Source organism: Leguminivora glycinivorella, chromosome 6 (genome assembly GCF_023078275.1).
Source record: "Leguminivora glycinivorella isolate SPB_JAAS2020 chromosome 6, LegGlyc_1.1, whole genome shotgun sequence".
In the NCBI taxonomy this organism is placed as follows: domain Eukaryota; kingdom Metazoa; phylum Arthropoda; class Insecta; order Lepidoptera; family Tortricidae; genus Leguminivora; species Leguminivora glycinivorella.
This window is the reverse complement of record NC_062976.1, coordinates 8164817-8180462: the sequence shown is the minus strand read 5'-3', so window position 1 is coordinate 8180462 and position 15646 is coordinate 8164817. Positions and strand designations below refer to the sequence as shown.

Sequence of the window (15646 nt, the reverse complement as noted above, 5' to 3'; positions counted from 1 at the left end):
TAACAACATCCAAAACATTGTTCAAGGGTGTTCGCTGATTTCTACCCAGTGACTGTTAACAACCACTGCACCAATTCTCGTCTTATGCAGGTTTCACTTCAATCATGTGAACAAATAGCTCCGGCACCCTACAGCCGGTAAAGACAAGCTAGAGGTGAAAGTCCTGCAGCCCTGCCCAGTGTTCACTCCAGCCGACCAATGAAGACAAGCCGAGGAAAATGGCCTGACCCAGTCACGGGGGTATGGGACCTAAAGAACGCCAACCACTTCACATTCAACTCGCCACAAGCTGCCCTTATTTTATTTATTATTAGAATATGAGTTGCACTGTGAGGAAGACTAAACTAATGAAAAAGTTAGTGGATTCAGGCTCGCCAACACTATAAAATAAATTGTATTGAATCGACAGTAGAGGTGGTACTGTTAGTCTATGCTCCAACTGTCAAGGCAAGTATTTAGAGTCTGTGGTAGCCATTCTAAAAAAATGTCTGTGCGGTGTGCTTGTGTTCGCATTTTGAGGAATTAATAATTGTTATTAAAAACTTTGTTATTGCAATATTACTAAAACATCAGAGGTAAAATAATGTAGTTCTGTTTTAACCTGTAGTGATATCACAGGATATTCTCATCCTTTATCTTTTCATTACAATCAACATGGCGGCGACTCACTTTTTTATTTGTTTAAAATTTCGTAATATAGTATAGAGTAGAGAAAGTACAGTTTATTATACTTTGTTTCAGTATTTTGATATGGACGGGAAATTGGATGCGTCACTCGTGACGCAATCCATAAATTACCATGGACAGCAACTCCAGAAAACGTGGGAGGCGGAGCGGGGAGAAGACGATTTGTCTAAAATCGGTGTTGGATCCCTGGACTTCGCGGTGTACCAGTCTAGGCACAAACACTTGACTTTCCAAGACCGAGGAAAACGTTTGAAACTTCATCAGTTTATTGCTAAAGAAGCAAATGCATTATTTGATACATCAGTTCAGGAGGAAACTCCTTCCTCATCCAGCCTTGGGACTGATGCTACCGCACCTGAAGACAGTAAGTAATTTTAAAAATCGATAATGGTTACTTAGCAACAGGTTGGCTTTGCCTTCACAATAAGTGTAATTGTGCTATTCAAGGTTGTTTACTTGAAAGCTTGATCAATTATTCATTTTCCCTGTGAGGCCAAACTCCACTTATCTGTATTTTTTATAACTTGATCATCATAATATTGAAGTTTATTTTTGTTTTAGATCTTTATGCATTGATGCCACCGTTTGAAACATTTTTGAATGTGGACAAATCTGCAAGACTGAGGCATTTTTTTGAAGTAAGTATTTATAAAAGAAGTACATTATATAGGTCCCTTGTAATTGCACCTAGCTTATTTAAGTAAATTCTTCTACTGATAACATGGTAATAAAGAGACACATTCAATATTTTATTGCATTATTTATGTATGGCAGGCTGATAAATAAGTAAGTAAATATTCTTTATTGCACCATTTTAGCATTTTACATGTAAAAAATATACAGAATGTTGAGTGAGAGTATAACTAGGTAACAACAGGCAGTCTTATCGCTAAAAAGCGATCTCTCCCAGACAACCTTAGGGTAGCTGGAAAAACGGAACAAAAACAAAAGCTAACAGGCAGTGCAAGAACAAAAAATATAGAGAAAACCAACACAAATACACATACATATATAAAATACATAAATAAATATACATAAAAATAATACATACATACATTTTTATTGTTATCTCTATATCATCAGCCCACTGTTCTTTAGGGCGACCTCTGCCTTTGTAGTTGGGCCCAACTATATAGTAACCTTTTTCGTCCACCTGTGGCTTGGTGCACAAGCCACATGTCCTGCCCACATCTACAAATAGGCATACTTATCACATATTTTCTTCCAGAATGTGAAGACAGGAGAATTGGTGATAGGAGCTGTGATCAACAGGACAGCCTCTGGGATGATGCTGAAGGTGCTCTGCACTGCCGGACCTACATCCCGATATGTGGCTGATATCAATGTGAAGGTATTGCACAATATATTGCAACTGAACTCAATTAAATACTACCTTAATTCAATTCTCTACTGCTCATTAAATAATAACTGGGTAATTAGAATTTTTAAAATCTGGTTATGGGGTTATGGGGTTCTTTGGCTCTAGACCTTACTTGACCAATTTTTATTTTAATAAACTGAGTTTAACTAAGTATGCCAATTTTTTAAAAGTTTAAAATGCATGCTTTTTAAGATACGTGCGTAAACTGAACTAATTAAGACTCACATTATATTCAAGGGATTATTCTAATTATAAAAAGTAGCTGACATTTTTAGAAAAATACTAAAATAACATAATATTCAAAAATCCAAAAAATAATTAAAAACTGAATATCTTTTTTGGGGGAAATAATATAACCTTCCCTCATATCCCTAAAAGTCAAGGAATCCTGTATTTTTTTACTTCTGTAACTTTTACTTCATATTTCGATCACTAACTATAAAAAAATATGTTTCATTCGGACGTAACAAAAGTTACTGATTTCTTGAAACGCAAGTTACCAATGTTTTGCATGGTTATTTTCATAATTGAAAAATATTAAGATTCCTTTTTGCTACATAAACATACCTGTACTCTTGACTGACACGATTTAAGTTACAAGAAAATTCGTAAACCAATATGGAAATAAAAAAACCGGCCAAGTGCGAGTCGGGCTCGCGCACAAAGGGTTCCGTAGCAGCAAATATAATTAAATCAACCTATCTCAAAAACTATAAGAGATACTTTGATCAAACCAAAAATCGTTGAAAGAGTTAATTAGCATGCATCACCTCTATTTTTTTTAGAATTTTATACCCCGTAGTTATAAAAATAGAGGGGGGGGGACATACTTTTTACGACTTTGAGAGCTGATATCTCAAAAACCGTTCACTTTAAGAAAAATGTTTTTTAGAAAACTTTATATCATTTTAAAAGACCTTTCCATTGATACCCCACACGGGTATGTACATCGAAAAAAAAATTTTCATCCCTCAGTTACATGTATGGGGGGCCCCACCCCCAATTCTTTTTTTTACTATTTAGTGTCATAATTTTGTAGCGGTTCATACAACACATATTCCCATCAAATTTCATCACTGTAGTACTTATAGTTTCCGAGTAAATCGGCTGTGACAGACGGACAGACGGACAGACGGACAGACGGACAGACGGACATGACGAAACTATAAGGGTTCCGTTTTTGCCATTTTGGCTACGGAACCCTAAAAATCGTATTTAAATGATGCTTTAAAAACCCATGTCCAATTTCTGTAACGAAAGTTACCACCTCATTTTAATGTACTGAGGCTAGAAAATGGTTATGTTTCAAATAATTTCCACTTTAGTTTAATGAGATTTAACTGTATTAAATGGTGCACTAGCAAAAAAAGATATTTAAGTATGAATCAAGCCACAAATAACCTTTGTTTGACAACTTTGCGTTCTAAATGTAACGCAAGTTATCCTGGAATTACCCACTGTCATGATTCTACTAATATTATAAGTGTGAAAGTACACAATTTTATAATGTGGGATGGTTGACAAGAAAATAGGGTCATTAATGTGAATGAAAGCAGAAGTTCCAATAGGTCTATTTGACGATTTTTAACCCCCGACGCGAAAACGAAGGGGTATTATAAGTTTGACGTGTCTGTCTGTCTGTCTGTTTGTCTGTCTGTCGGGGTGTGTGTGTCTGTCTGCGGCATCGTAGCTCCCGAACGGATGAACCGATTTAGATTTAGTTTTTTTTTTGTTTGAAAGCGGAGTTAGTTGGGACTGTTCTTAGCCATGTTTCATGAAAATCGGTCCACTATGTTGTGGGTTTTTTCAAAATTTTAATTTTGTGGTTAGATTATTTTATAGATGACAACACAACATTGGGCCAATTAATGCAATTATTTGCAAAACTAGATATTCTTTTGATGCACCTTCCACAATAGGTATTCAATTACATGATAACCATTATTCATTGTTGTATGCCCTAGCATTGACCTTGTTGGTATTTAATATTCATTAGATATTATTTTTATTCAACAGGCATTTTTACCTGTTGGAAATATCATACCAGCAGTGGACAAGAAAAATGTTTCAAGAAACTACCTGATGAATGACACAGTCTGCTGCGAAGTCATTGAAGTGATCCCAGACACTGACAAAATGGTCTGCGGGATGAAGGGAGTCACCCGGGGCCCCGACGACCCCCCGCCTAAGCCCCCTCTGGGACTCCTCAGCACAGACGACTTCCCATTAGTCTACAAGTATGTACCGCACACCACTAGAGAGTTATGATTAATCACTGTGTGCCTACACCTATTTTACAGGTCTGAATTTGACATCACTTTTTGTATTGTATCTGTGTATTTTTATTTTGTGAAGATCTTGAAAACAGTGGTATTTATTTTGTCAGTAATGTTTGTACCTGCTTTTGGATGTGAAGATTTGAGGAATTGTTGGATGAGGATTTACCATGACAATGGAATAACAGGAAGAATGACAATGAAACACATCATCTGGTGACAGGCCACTTTAATTTGCCTTGATGGGCAGCTCTAAGATGCTTCCAGGATCTACAAGTTTTCAGCTTTATACACAAAATTCACTGCATGTAGGTATTTTTATATATGCATAACTTCAGAAGGAGCATTCGTTGGGTATTTGTTAATGTGTTCACCCGGGTTCTGATCACTTACAGAATGAATGATTACACATTTCACCAAACTTGTGAAAATGATTTCATGACATTTTTATATGATTGACGAAATGAAAGAAAAATCATTGGATACTTGCAAGATTACAGTCCATAAAACAATAACAAGAAACAATGATGTGTATAATGAGGAATTGAAACCAGTAGTGTTGAAATCATTTACACATTATTTTAATATATGGAAAAGGTCAGTAAAATGCTTCAGGGTTACTTCATTCTGATGTCTCTAAAGGGAATTTGTGATTTCTGTATTAAAGCTAATATTTAATATTCCAGCCATATTCAAACAATAATGATTGGACTTTTAATATCAGCCTTTATTGGATGTTGGCGTTGTTTGTTTGTAATACCGGACTAGCTACCGACATTTGTCAATTTTGCTGATGAGGCTCCCAAGGATATAGTTTGACAAGACAGCACCAGACATGAGGTCCGTGGAGCCCGAGGTTTCCCAGGCCCTCCATTATTTTAGGGTGTTCTTTTCTAGGTGTAGCAACAACCCCCAAGACGTTTGTCACACACTAGACCGCCGCATAAGACACTGTCGATGAATTTGGTAATATTAATGTCATATTGTGAGGCTGCTATCACCTAATCTATGATGTTCTTTGTGTCAACGAAATATAAGCCAATACCAGTAAAATATCAATTTTTTGAACAGCTCCATTGGAACAGGTGAGGATAACGTATGTGTGATATTACCAAAAATTTCAAATAAAAGCAATTAGGATTTCATTGCTTGAAAATCTTTTTTGCAATATGAAGATGTATAGTCAAATTAAATAACTTCTTCTAACAAACCGACATTACATGTTTTTTATGGGAAAGCCTGATGACTAATAAAACTTTTTCTCAATAGGAAAACTGTGGATATGAAGGGAGAAAGTTACGAAGCTATTTTGGAGAAGAGCCCAGGGTTCAATAACCCCAACTGCATCCAATATCTGTCTGAACTGCTTGGAATCTCCAATATGCACTGCACCAACTTTGCGTCATTAAGGTAAACTTCGAATTCAAATTTTAACATTTACCTTTTTGTTTTACCTATAGTGTGTATAAGCGATGTCCTTTCTGTTCAACTCGCGACGTCTTATAACAGTGTTGGACAGTTTTAAAAACTCACTTCATATTATTTAATTTTATCCCCAGGGGAGGATTTTCGCCAGCGGAATATGCAGATGAACTTCGTCAGGCCCAAGCCAGCAAGTGGGCATTCCGTTCAGTAGCTGAGGGTATCGAACATTTCAAGGCAGGACGTCACTCGGAAGCTTTCCAATGTCTCAACAAGGCACTAAGCATTGACCCAAGAAACGTAGAAGGATTAGTCGCGAGAGGCGCTTTGTACGCCAACAGTGGAACTTTCAAGAAGGCAATAGAAGATTTTGAGACATCTTTAAAATTGAATCCGAACCACGCAAACGCCAGGAAGTATTTGGGAGAGACATTGGTCGCTCTCGGGCGCAGCTACGAGGATGAGAACAAGATAACAGAAGCTCAAAAGGCATACGAAGATTGTTTAGCCATCATACCGTTTCATGAAGAAGCTCAAAACTCTTTGGACTTCCTTAAGAGCAAGACATCAACAACAAAGCCACTGATTGAGCCTGCAGAGTTGTTATTACCGGGTTTAACTGGGGCAAAATCGTTTGAGATGAAGGAAACTATTAAGCAGCTTTTGAATTTGACTGAGAAGAAGGAAAAGAAAAAGAAAAAGAAGCGAGGCAAGGGTAAGAAGAAGCGGTCGAGCAGTTCGTCGTCGTCATCTAGTGACTCGTCTAGTTCCAGCAGTTCTTCTGAATCTTCCTCGTCATCCTCGGACACTAGTGGTAAGAAAGTTCATACTTAATTATGATTAAATGCAAAGTAGGATCAGGTAGTTTTCAGGGTAATAATTGCAATGTTATAATATAACTAGTAGTAAACGTAGTAGTAGAATAAAATATAGCTATATTCACCGCACTTTTGTTATTAATATCGGTCGGACAGCTGGGCGTCATTCTAACAAAACATAAAGTTCATTATTCCGAAAACGTCATACAAATGACGCCCAACTGTCCGATCTCTGGTTATTAGTGTAAGACACAGTGTATTCTCACAGGAACAGGTAGTTTGAACCCCAAACAGAATTTATCTGTAAGTTTAAATGATTAATAGGACTTCACTTTACACTTTTTCATGTAAAATGTAACTTTTTACTAATTGTCTATTAAATTTAGATTCTGAAGGTCCAAACCGCAAGAAGAAGCGTCGTTCGCAGTCCAACAACAAGCGGCAGCGCTCCCTCTCACCACTCAGCAAGCGGATGGCGATGCTTGGCGAAACGGACGCCACGCGCACACATAACTCGCAGTTCAACCATCCCTACGGGTACCAGCCGCCACCGCCACAGGCTGAAGAGGCGAATGCAGCGCCAAGGTCACAGGCAGACATCGATTATGAGTTGAAGGTGAGTTGTTGTGTTGTCGTTGGTAATGTCCTAAGGTGGTAATAGGTGCACAGGGCCTCCACAAGATCCTTCTACGCCTTTCTACCTTGAGCCACCGCGCCTTGGCTTCGTTGCAGTTCTGTCCGTATTCCTTGAGCTCGTTCTCTACGCTCCGCCTCCAGGTGTGTACGGGGCGTTTGCGGGCTTGCTTTCCTCCTTGAGGCCGCCATTCAAACGCGATACTGGCGCTATTGGTAGCTCCTCTTTGAAAGGGAGTTGTTGTGTAAACTATCTTTAGTACCACGTCAACGCTACCCCTCTCGACTCAACAAGCTCATGGCTAAGCTCGGCGCAATAGACAGAAACGAATGGATTCAAACATCCAGGCAGCAGGCTTGTTCTATTCAAGCTATGTACTTTTCGTAACTTCAGCAACGTGGAATATCAGTTCAAACCGTCGTAAAAATCTTATCAAATGATGTCGTGATTACAGATTATCGCCTCTTGCCAATACATCAGTTGGGCATAATTAGTTCAACCTTGATTGATTTATATTACTCTTGGATTAGTTAATCATTTTTTTAATTAACACGGTATTAGATTATTTCCTAAATTGAGAAATGCCAAGTCAAAAAAAAAAAACAAAATAAATAAGAATGTCTGCTAAACTTTCGGATACAAAAACATGAGAACAGATACAAAAAGTTTAAATGCACCTATGTGTGGTGGCCGCACATGGGATTTATTATATTTAGTCAGCAGTGACATGCTAGAATCAAAGATATATGTGTAATCGTCTTTTCAAACCAGGTGCGTAAGTTCCTTGAGATGACTAAAGAGGACTCTGACTACGAGGACAAAGTACGCAACTTCCTAGAGGAGACGGCTCAATACAAGCGCAACAGAAAAATGCAGGAGCTCGGCCAACAGCAGCAGCCGGGCGCCGACCACGACAAGAAGAAGAAAAAGAAGAAAGACAAGTAAGTTCACTCACAAAATTACACTGAAGAACCTCCACCAATGAGGACAAAGTATGCAACAGTAAGACCACTGAGCTGGCAGGCAAGCATGACGACCATGCTTGCATGCCTGAACATCTAATAATTCAACTTATTGGAGGTGTCTGATCAGAAACTGTTACGCATAATCCTCTTGTCCCAAGGTGGGCCTGTTGTGTACATGTTCCTGGTGCTGATGTATTGTTTTTCTGTATTGTGTAATCAACACTAATGTTATGCCTAAGCATAAACTTACCTTTAACATTTTAATTGTGTCCCATTAGTATCAATTGACAGTTGGCACCCTTTTTATTTTTCTACTATTAATTTTAAACTTTATACAGCTTTTTAGCTTGACAAATGCCGGGATAACGCAAGGAGGATGATGAATTTTAAACTTTGTTTTTAGAAAAAAGAAGAAAGAATCAAAACGTAAACGCAAAGAGCAGGAGCGAGATGAAAAGCGGAAATCAAAGCTTGCGCGCTCTGCATCCAACAATGATTACAACCTGCGCGATTTGGACAACATTGGCGACAAGAAACTTAGGGACGCTATTAGGTAAGATAAACGCTTGTTAACGCTAATTAATTGATAATATGATAAATAGGGTGGACCAATTATTTCTTGTCTCATCAGCCTAAAAGTATGAGAGCTTGTTGGGTAAAATATTCTAAGTTTTTTAGTATTTGAGTAAGTTTAAGTTGACTCATTATGAGAGCCATGTTATGGGGCGCCGTAGGGCTTGTAACGACCACAAAAAAATACTCAATTTAAATATCATTAATATGCTGTATACTGACCTACAATCAGGACAGTCAATGTCAAATGTCATAAGAAAAACTTGATCCACCCAAAATTGAGTAGCTATGCGACATTATGTTATAAATATTACGATTATGCATGTTACAGAAAAGAATTGAAAGGGAAATCGAAGAGGGACCTCAGTTCAGATGGCGAATATGATAGAAAACACAGTGACAAAAGGTACACTTCGCCATCTAAAGTTACTCTTTCCCTTCGTTGTTTTAACTATGGGTCTGGTGTCGGGACTGTAAAAACTGGCTTAAGATAAAACTATATTTGATAGTGATCGCTCATCTAAACTTGCAGTCGTCATCAGATATTAGAATTGTGCTCAAAATCTGTATGTACACTCTGGCCGGTTAACAGTAGAAACATGTTCAGACATTTGTGACCACAAAGGAGGATCAATATCTTGTGAGATAAATATTCGAGCCCGGAATATATCTGATGGCAGCTGGCTGTACTAGACAATATAAAACTGGCCACTGGCCGTCACTTTTTTATCTGTTCATTAAGTCTTCATTGTAATGGCTTATTGCCAGTGTCTGTCTCCCTGGAAACATTACTAAAGTTACTAGATTTTCGATTTAAAACTAGTTTAACATATAACGACCAAAACCCTAACATTTATCTTCGTGTAGGATAATGGACGAGATGCACGGCCTAGAAGAGCTCGAGTCCAAACTCAGCGCGTACCACGTGATGGTAGAAAACGCAAGCAAGCGCGAGCGAGGCTCCGTCAGTCCGCTCGACCAAGCCCCGCCACCACCACTCGAGAAACCCAAGTGGAAGATGTCTATGAGCGCCGTTAAAGACCCGTTAGTACCGCCAAGTATACATTTCGCTGTGTATTCATGCCCCCAGGTTAACCAATACAGTAGGCCTAGCACATGATGGCCGCGGGAGTATGTCGCCGCGAGATAGATGCCACGTCTTCTTCTAACTGTATTAATGACATAAGGACGGGTAGTCTATCTCGCGGCGACATACTCCCGCGGCCATCATGTTCTAGGCCTACAGGTTAATGGAAAGCGCAAGCGAGGCTCACAAGTGTTGCAAGAAAATCAACCCAAGTGTTGAGGAACTGCATTTTATTTTCTTGCAACAAAAAGCTTGCTAAAAGCTTTCGTGCTCTGTTGACTACTGAATCCTTAATTTTCGACCTTATTCCAGAATGTCTCTGCTCTGTTCTTGCACTTGGATATATTAAAAATTTCTGCTCAAGCAAGAATATTGTTGCTAATTTTTATGGCTATTTTATTCCGACTTATTTTACAGTAGAGTTCAGAAGAAAGAAAAGTCATCCAGCAAAGGATACAAGGAGCATTACGCATTTGAGGACAGTTCTGATGATTCACAAGATCCGCCTAAGGTAAAAACAGTTTTTTAGCCCTAATAATGAGTTATACGAAATTTTTGAAATTTATTGCTAATGTTGTGTAAAATTTGCATTTAAACCCCCTCGTATGCTGCCTGTCAATTTTGATCATTGAAAAAGTGACCTTGACATGTAAATCAATGGATTCAAATTCCCCGCACGGATACATGTCTAAGCATACGAGGGGTTAACCCATTTTTAATTAATTTTGGTTTATTCTATGAAAATGAATTTTGTTATTACTTTTCTAATTTTTAGTAAAAGTATTGGTGGTTCACCAGACTTTGATGCCATTTATTTTACAGAAATAAACGGGATTGTTTCTCAACGTCAAAAGTTAACAAATTACGATATTACAGCCCCCAACGAGTGGCGACAAGAACGTGTCAGTGCGACGCGCCATGGCCATGAAGGAGCCGCCGCCCCTGCCTTCCAACAACAAGAACCGCGAGCCCGAACCGCCCGGCACCGAACAGCATCCACCGGTAACTAACTATGTATATACCTTTAAATATTCTATAATCATCATCATTCATAGAGTTGGACTCTGGACTCTGGAGTTGGACATGGAAGTTGGAGCAACTGCCATGTATGCCGGTCTTCTGACTTCCTGATACGACACGACGTTGTTTTTTTTCCTTTATTTGGGTCATATACGCTCTCGTCGGTCTCCCCCTTTGCCTTTTTGCCTCAATTCTTCCTTCTAATATGTTTTTAATGAATTCGTCCTGCCGTATCAGGTGCCCAAGCATTATATTATTCTATTCTGTTAGTTATAGTTCTCAGTAAACAAATTTTCTATAATATAAGAACGGATTTACATGTTGCGAGAGCTCGCGAGTTTCATTGCAATGCGGCATTTGATGGGCTGGCTGGATTGGATGTAATCTGCTACCTGAACACAGTTTAAAAGTGTAAATAGGTTTTTAATTGATTTAAGATATAATTAAAATTTGACTAATTTCCGAAATTCTTCTGCCCTAGTAAGGGTTAAGATATAATTAATTATGAGAGACCAGGCGAACTTGCGCACGCGCGAGTCCATATCTAGAAGTCGCGCTAGATGTATGGATTCGGTCGCAAGAACGCCAGTTTTATTAAAGCCTCATGCGAGGTGACAATGCACATAGATTTTTATTTCTCGTGTGAAACGTGAATTCGCGTAAGAGTTTGAAAACAATGCGACATATGAGGTTAAATCATAATGCTATATTCAAACTGTCTGAGATGTTTTGTGACCGTTCAGTGAATAAGGAAATGCTACCGTTCAGTTTTTATTTGCATGGAGTTCTCTGATCAAAATTACCGAGATAAAATAGGAAGTTTTTTTTTTTAAATTTCAAACGTTTAGAGTAATGTTTCATGAGACTTTAAAACTAAATGTAAGTCGTTTTACAGGTCCGCAAAGGCAACATAGTCCTCGACAAGTTCGGGTCATTCCGCTTGGCCCAGGAAGGCGAGACGCCCGTGTCCGTGGGCGGGCAGCGGCCCGAGCAGTTCGTGACGCGCATCAAGCCGCCCACGCCCGGCGCGGCGCGGCGCCCGCGCTCGCCGCCGTCGCCGCGGCGCCGCTCCTCCACCTCCGACGACGCCCGGGATCAGAAAAGGTCGCGCAGCAGGTGGGCCTCAGCCCGGGACGGCTATGTGCCACTCGTGTACACATATCAAATAAAACCGCCTGTTGTTACCTAGTTATACTCTCACTCGACATTCTATATATTTTTACATGTAAAATAAATAATATTTACTTACTTACTTACTTACTCAAAATCTAAAGTAATAATTGTCATAGTGATACAAATTTGTGGAAGCAAAGTTTTATGATTTTTTAAGTATTCTTCTCATCATTCATCAATATGATACTGTTCACTGTAGCATCATAGTCTCAGGTTAGGGGCGCGGACGCACAGGTCACGCTAGTCTAAAGCGTCTTCGATACGGCGTGTTATTGTGTTGTTAGTCCACACAAAACGAGTCACGTCGTCCGAGACACCTCTAAGGGCCAGTTGCATCAATCACATTTGACAGACACATCATCGTCACTTAGCAGACTTCTATGGAACTTCTCATACAATAAAATTTAACGAACGCTTTAACGGTGTCAGACGGTTTGGTGCAACCGGTCCTAAGTTTGACATTTGCCGCTTTAGCACATTGTCTCGTGACGTGCCTCGCACTTTATGGACCCGCCTTTTTACTTTCTCCCTGTGTTGCAGGTCCCGGCCGCGCAAGTACCGGTCCCGCTCGGGCTCGCGGTCTCGCTCGGCGTCATCCGGCAGCGGCTCGGCTGCGTCCAGGCGTCGCCGCTCCGGCTCGCCTCGCTCGCGGTCCCGCTCTGATGCTTCCCGCTCCTACTACTCACGAAGCCGGTCCCGCAGCCGCTCCGGATCTAGGGACGGAAGGTATGTCAATCTATGATATTATTTGTCCTCGGAGGAGGTTTCCGCTCTGTCGCCTCGCTAAATAAAGACGAACATAAAACCTAGACCAATTATTATATTGTCGATATTCAGTTCCGTCGACTAGTGCCTACGCCAAATCTTGGGATTAGTTGTCAAAGCGGACCCCAGGCTCCCATGAGCCGTGGCAAAATGCCGGGATAACGCAAGGAGGATGATGATTCAGTTCCGTCGGCTTTTACGTACCGAGACTAAGATTTAACCTTCGGATACGATCATTACATTCTTTAAATTGACTAAAATTGTACTCTGTCTAGATTCCGTCGCTTCAACCGTCGCGGCAACTGGCGCGGGCGCGGCGGCTTCGAGCGCGGCACGTACTACCGGCCGCGCTTCCACACCTTCAACGGCGCCGGGCGCGGGCGCGGGCGCGGCGGCAACGACTTCCGCCGCGACGACCAGCGCCGCTTCCAGCCCGACTGGCGCGACAACCGCAGCCGCGGCGGACGCCCCTTCCGGCCCCGCCGCGGGCAAGGCGGCCGCGGGAGACCTTTCAGGTGAGCTCATCCAACGGCTCACACACTAACGTGGTCTAAAACAGACTACAACAAGTATAACGACCGCGCCTTACACCTTCAATTGTGCCGGCCGCGGCCTGGGAGGCGACGACTTCCGCCGCGACGACCGACGACGATTCCAATCTAATTATCGAGATAACCGCAGTCGAGGCAGATCGTAGGTCGCTAACGACCCTTCGAGCTGAGGCGTGGGCGAGGCGGAGGAGGATTTCAGGTAATGAGATACGGAACACACACAACACACTACAAGTAGTCTTGAATAAGATACAATAATGGTACCGGTCGCGTTTACTACATTTTGAATGGTGCCGAGCGCCGCCGCAGCAACAACTTCCACCATGACGAACAACGACGCTTCCCACCTGTGCACTTCGTACCTTTCCTCGCTCTTCGTATAATAAATTTTCTCCGACTCTGTGGTGATCATATCGACGACCGGTCTGGCCTAGCGCGTAGTGACCCTGCCTGCTGAGCCGCGGTCCCGGGTTCGAATCTCGGTAAGGGCATTTATTTGTGGATGTTTTCTATGTATATACGTATGTATTTATCTATTTAAGTATATATCGTCGCCTAGTACCCATAGTACATACAAGCATTGCTTAGTTTGGGGCTAGGTAGATCTGTGTAAGGTGTCCCCCAATATTTATTTATATACAGGGTGTAAACCTAATACGGGCGAACCTCTTAACGGTGGTGAGTATAGGACATAAAAAATGGAATTAGATAACTTTTACTTGAAATTGAAATATTTTTTTTATCCATACAAAAGAATTCGGCCCGCAACGTAATGCAAACACACTCGCGTTAACCGCTCGTTGATAGTTGTCATTGATTGTCATCGCAACCACGTTTACAGTACATTGCTGCTGGGAAATTTTTCAAAAATTCATTATGGGGTGAAAATTAAAAGTAACTCAAAAACACCTCTTAATTAATGATAACAATATTGAATTATATGCCTGGTTTCATTTATCGCCCTTATTAGGTTTACGCGCTGTATATATTAATGGTGTTTATTATTACAGAGGCGGATTCCGAGACTTCCGCGACCGCCGCGGCGGACGGTACTCGCGCTCGCGCAGCCCCGACAGGACGCGCCGCTCGCGCTCCTACAGCCCCGAAAGGCGAGACAAGGATAGGGACAGGTCAGTGCAAGCGTAAAGAAAACAAGGCCAGAATATATCGTACTCCGAACCGAACTCTCGTCCTAAGAACGGAACATTACATGACAAAATTAGAATACCAATACCAAATAAAAAGTTCTAAACAAACTACAATAGCTGATACTTTTTAACGCCAACTGTAGAGGTGTAACTTATAACTTATGTTGCAATTGTTAACCGCTACTATTAATGCTGGCCATCCCTTGAATGAAGGAACATCCATGGTAACTCTGACTACGTTACAAATTACAAAAAATAAAGAAAAAGAAGTAGGAATCCTCTCATTCAAGTCCTTACTATAAGATGCTTGGGTAAATCAACTGTCACTTTGTTGCCATAGTTGCTGCCCGAGTTGTTAAATACCCTGTAAGGTGTTGCGCCTAAGAATAATGTGTTCCTAATTTGCAGCTACTCCCGCTACTCTGAACGCGACAGCCATCGCAGCGAGGGCGAATACGAGGAAGAGAGATACGTCGACCGCAAGGAGTACGACGGCAAATGGGCGGACGGGAACGAACCCGAAAGGAACCACACTGATGAAAAACCCTCTGAACCCGCCCCCAAAGAATAACTCCTCAACCAACGTTTTAAAATCCCTAGGCTATACTATATTGGTTAGGGTGCTGACTTCTTATTCACTCGCATTACCCATTTTAACACAAATCCTTGAGGATTAGCTGTAAATATAGTTTTATGAGTACTGTAGGTATTTTCATTAGTCAAACGAGAAAATTGGTGTCAAAATTAACTGCAATCAAATGTAGCTTGTCATTATTCTAATGAAGGCCATTCCATGAGTGTTACATCTCGATAGATGTGTTAATTAAGATGGTACTAAAATATTAATAATAATAAACAATGAACACTAAGTTGTTTTTTTTTTATGTATTGCCCTTTTTTAGCCTACAAACGGAATCCTTCCTTGCCCCAAAGAGCACTGAATCACGAAGTTTATAAACGACATTATTAATAAGGCACGCCCTCATGCCTTCTGCCTTGCCTGGCCTTGCCCTTTATAAGGCATATGCAAAATTGAACGCTCTCTTTATGACATAGAGTTCAAAATTAGGTGGGAAATATATTCCCTATGCCTTTAGGGCCAGTGCCCCATATTTGGACAAGCGCTGATCCAGCTTCGTGCCCAGA

The 15646-nt window shown here is 40.8% G+C and overlaps 1 protein-coding gene across 8 annotated transcripts; it reads left to right on the top strand.

The window, feature by feature from the left end:
• The first annotated feature begins 464 nt into the window (after positions 1–464).
• Positions 465–15369, top strand: LOC125227187 (tetratricopeptide repeat protein 14 homolog). Of its 8 annotated transcripts, none has more exons than XM_048131429.1 (19): positions 465–575; positions 742–1051; positions 1249–1325; positions 1916–2038; positions 4085–4305; positions 5614–5754; positions 5904–6580; positions 6971–7200; positions 7990–8159; positions 8587–8736; positions 9088–9162; positions 9624–9800; positions 10264–10354; positions 10720–10845; positions 11759–11979; positions 12577–12762; positions 13077–13316; positions 14363–14482; positions 14909–15369. In XM_048131429.1, the coding sequence occupies exons 2-19, from the start codon at positions 751–753 to the stop codon at positions 15069–15071; spliced, it is 3489 nt and encodes a 1162-aa protein (XP_047987386.1). In that variant the 5' UTR covers positions 465–575; positions 742–750; the 3' UTR covers positions 15072–15369. The 8 variants fall into 8 exon arrangements, with proteins under 8 accessions (XP_047987386.1, XP_047987387.1, XP_047987388.1 ...); XM_048131430.1 differs by having other exon boundaries at positions 10261–10354; positions 11759–11967; XM_048131431.1 differs by having other exon boundaries at positions 10261–10354; positions 14936–15369.
• The last annotated feature ends 277 nt before the right edge of the window (positions 15370–15646 follow it).